The sequence below is a fragment of the Trypanosoma conorhini genome (genome assembly GCF_003719485.1).
Source record: "Trypanosoma conorhini strain 025E chromosome Unknown Tco_14.4_contig_00537, whole genome shotgun sequence".
In the NCBI taxonomy this organism is placed as follows: Eukaryota; Euglenozoa; class Kinetoplastea; order Trypanosomatida; family Trypanosomatidae; genus Trypanosoma; species Trypanosoma conorhini.
The window spans coordinates 9,671-13,155 of NW_021704626.1; the positions used below are offsets into that span (position 1 = coordinate 9,671).

Consider the following 3,485-nt stretch of genomic DNA (forward strand, 5'->3'; position numbering starts at 1 on the left):
CAAAAACGGAAAAGGCAAATAAAAAAGGAAAAAAAAACAGTACAAAGAAAAAGTAAAGTGACAAGAGTGGGGCATGCGCCCACGCCCTCGGAAGGATTGGAGCCTTAGCCCGGCGTCGTAGCGCACGCCGTGACCACCACAACCGCACGCAGGGGACTGCGCGTGTGTGCGGCTGTCCGCGGCGCACGTGGCGGGCCGCATGGCAACGGCGAAAAGTGCGGCAAAACCGGAAACAAGAGCAAAAATAACAACAACCAAATCAAAGAAAAATAAAGCCAAGAGCTCGTTCGCAGTTCACACACAGATTTACTGTATCCCTTGCGCTCTCTCTCTCTCTGGCTCTCTTGGTAGGGGGAGGGGAGGGGAGGGGCGTCCGTGCCTGTAGTGCGCTCAACGTCCCTCCCCCTCACGGAGGTGGACACAAAACAAAACAAAACAAAACAAAACAAAACAAAAGAGAGGAAGAGACGCCGCCGTTCAAGCAAAATCATCGAGTTCAACCTTTTTTTTCCCCCAATATGTGGCGGCATGCTGCTAGAGACACGGCGTCGCAGCACGGCGCGGGTGGGAGTTGACCGTCTCTTTCTTTGGGGGGCAGGCGTCAAAAGCAGACAAACAACAACAAGAAAACAACAACAACAACAACAACAAATAATCTCGTCTTACAAATTTCTCACAGGCCGGGACGATACAAAACAGCAAGACGGCGTTTGCGCAAATACCTGCCCCCTCCTTTCCCCAAAAAGAAAAAAAAGATGTGGCGGGCGGGGAAGAAGAGAAGACGGCCCAGAGGAAACAAAGTGAAAGAGGGAGAGAGAGAGACGGCGAAAGCGAAAAAGACACAACACGCGTCAGGGGAAGAGGCACATGGCATTCCCACTAAATAGCTACGCGTGCTGCATCGCCTTCAGTTCCGCAGGCAAAAGAAACGGGGCCGCCGTTTTCGCCCGGAGCTCCTCGACGGTGACACCCTCCGCGACCTCTTTAAGCATCAGCTGGCGAGCGTTGCCACCCCGACAGACAACGTCAAACACCGCCAGATCGGTGATGATGGTGTTAGCCATCCACTTCCCCGTCACGGGCCTGTCGCAGTGCTCAACAATGCGGGGCTCGCCGTCCTCGCCAGTGTGCTCCAAGAGCGCGATGCTGCGACCACCGCAGCAGATGACGTCCATAGCGCCCGTCTCGATAAACGGCACCTGTTCCGGTCCATGCCAACCCGCAATGTTGCCCGATGCCGACACCTGGAAGGCGTCCAAAAGCGTCACGTCCAAATGGCCCCCACGGAGCAGCGCGGCGGACACGTTGGTGTCAAAGAAGGAGGCGCCGGGCTCGGCGACGCCGACAGCGCCGTCGGTGGCCTCCGCGAGGTCGGCGTTCACGGCCTCTCCCTTTTTCGGCTGCCTGCCGCTGCACAACATGCCGCACTCGTAGTGTAGGAGAGGCCTCACGTGCGAGGGCAGAAATTGGGCGACCATGGAGGAGATACCAACGCCGAGTTTCACGTGCATGTCCTGATGTAGTTCAAGCGCCGCACGTTGCAGGATGCGCTGCTGCTTCTTAGTTAGCTCCGCCAGCCCTCCATCCTTGGCGGCGGGCGGCGCGTGGCTCGCAGGACATCTGGGGACTTCCGAGAGGACGACGCGGTCCACGTACACGGCGGGGATGTGCACCTCCTCTGGGTCGAGGTCCCCCACCTCCACAAGCTCCTCCACCTCCGCGATGCAGGTCTTGGCGCAGGTGGCCATCGCGGCGTTCAGGTTGCGCGAGTTCCCGCGAAAGCGAAGGTTCCCGCGCCGATCCGCCTTCCAGGCCTTCACAAACGCGTAGTCCGCTTGGAGGGCGTGCTCCAGGACACACCAACGGCCACCGATTTCGCGGGTCTCACGGGGCGCGGCGTACTCGGTCACGTGGCCGGAGCCGTCCCCTGCAAAGGCAACGGGAAATTCGCCGTGCGTCAGCCCTGTGCCAAAGCCGGTTGGAGTGTAGAAGGCGGGGATGCCGGCGCCGCCGCAGCGAAGCCGCTCCGCCAGCGAGTCGAGCGGACACAGGTCCAGCCGCACAGCTCCCTTCACCAGCTGCTCGCAGAGAATGGTGTCAAGCCCAACGTAGGACGTCGTTATCGTCCTCACCTGGCCGTCGCGCAGCAGGGGGCCGAGGGCCACGCAGCTCCCGCCGCCATTCACGGCGGAGATGAGGTGAAGGTTCTTCCTGCCGTCCTTGCGGAGCTGGCGCAGCAGCCCAAAGGGCACGCCGCAGCGGCCAAAGCCGCCAACGGCAATCGAGGCGCCATCACGGAGGTCACGCAGCGCATCCACGCATGACACGACCCTCGGGCCTTCGCAGGGGAGAGAGCGGCGGAACATACCGGCGGCGTGCAGTCTCGTGTGGGATGTAAATATCCTTCTGAGACGATATATATATATATATATTTGTATGTAACTGTTTTCCTGACGGTGCGTGGGGCGTGTGGACTCACGATAGTGGCAACAGTCGCAAAAGAAATAGTGCAACTACGCGCTCCCTCTCGCTCGGCTTACGGCTCCCACGGAGAAAGGCAAGGGTCGGCAAAGGGCAAACGCGCAATAGAAGTCAGGGGCACCGCAGAAACAAAGGCGAAGAAAAAAAAACAAGTGGCATCGTCTGCGCATATGCGGCATCACCACACACACACAGTTCGACTTCATGCAGAAAGAGTGACACGAACCTGCAACTAGCACCCTCGTCAAGGTTGCATAGGCGCACAGCCACACAGAACAGGCAGACAAACAAGCGCCAAGCAACAACAACAAACAAACAAACAAAAAAACAGGCTCAATGAAACTCCCGCCGCTTCGTCCCAATGCCCCGAAGACGTCTGAAAACTCGCGGATCGGGGTGGGAACGGCGTCGGAGGCTGCATGTGCGTGTGTGTGTGTTTGTGTGGAGGAGGCCTTTGCGTCCCTGCCCCCCCTCCCCCGGCGAGGCATCGGCCAGCGAGGGGAGGCCGCAGGCCGTTTCGGCGCCCCCAAGTGAGTTGGGGACTCTCCAGCGCCCACGCACACCCACAAAAACAAAAACAAACAAAAACAAAAAAAAAGAAAACAAAAAAAAACAAAAGACAAAAACAAAAAAAATTTCAAAGACGTTTTCTGCATCACCGAAATTCTTGCGGAGCCGGACACGCCGGCAGCCCGTGGGCCACCAGCACCGCCGGCCGTGTGCCCACGTGGAAAGTGGCGTTGGGTGGTTGGGGGGCGACGGCAAAATAGAAGAAAACACACACAAAAAAAGAAAGAAAACAAGAGACGTGCACGCGCGCAGCCTTCGCCGCGGTCGTTGCGAAAAAACAAAATTTAAGTGCTCAGGGCAAAACAAAACAAAACAAAAAAGAAAAAAGAGGGGCTTTGGCTAAGACGCCCACAGAGAGAGAGAGTCGCAGAGCCCCATCTCGCCGCACGTGCCTCCCAACAAGCCCACAGCGTATTCCTGGGCGAAGCAAGAAT

The 3,485-nt window shown here is 58.0% G+C and overlaps 1 protein-coding gene across 1 annotated transcript, besides 10 other annotated features; it reads right to left on the minus strand.

The window, feature by feature from the left end:
• Position 1: 1 nt before the first annotated feature.
• Positions 2 to 65: a sequence feature (A-rich).
• A 258-nt stretch (positions 66 to 323) lies between these two features.
• Positions 324 to 345: a microsatellite.
• A 75-nt stretch (positions 346 to 420) lies between these two features.
• Positions 421 to 456: a microsatellite.
• A 158-nt stretch (positions 457 to 614) lies between these two features.
• Positions 615 to 651: a microsatellite.
• Positions 652 to 788: 137 nt separating this feature from the next.
• Positions 789 to 840: a sequence feature (GA-rich).
• A 47-nt stretch (positions 841 to 887) lies between these two features.
• On the minus strand, positions 888 to 2,366 carry Tco025E_07197 (succinyl-CoA:3-ketoacid-coenzyme A transferase-like protein; the record flags this gene model as incomplete). The annotated part of the gene is made up of 1 exon (XM_029374064.1): positions 888 to 2,366. The coding sequence occupies one exon, from the start codon at positions 2,364 to 2,366 to the stop codon at positions 888 to 890; it is 1,479 nt and encodes a 492-aa protein (XP_029225829.1).
• Positions 2,367 to 2,414: 48 nt separating this feature from the next.
• Positions 2,415 to 2,441: a microsatellite.
• Positions 2,442 to 2,748: 307 nt separating this feature from the next.
• Positions 2,749 to 2,811: a sequence feature (A-rich).
• Positions 2,812 to 2,901: 90 nt separating this feature from the next.
• Positions 2,902 to 2,925: a microsatellite.
• Positions 2,926 to 3,048: 123 nt separating this feature from the next.
• Positions 3,049 to 3,116: a sequence feature (A-rich).
• A 233-nt stretch (positions 3,117 to 3,349) lies between these two features.
• Positions 3,350 to 3,378: a microsatellite.
• Positions 3,379 to 3,485: the final 107 nt, after the last annotated feature.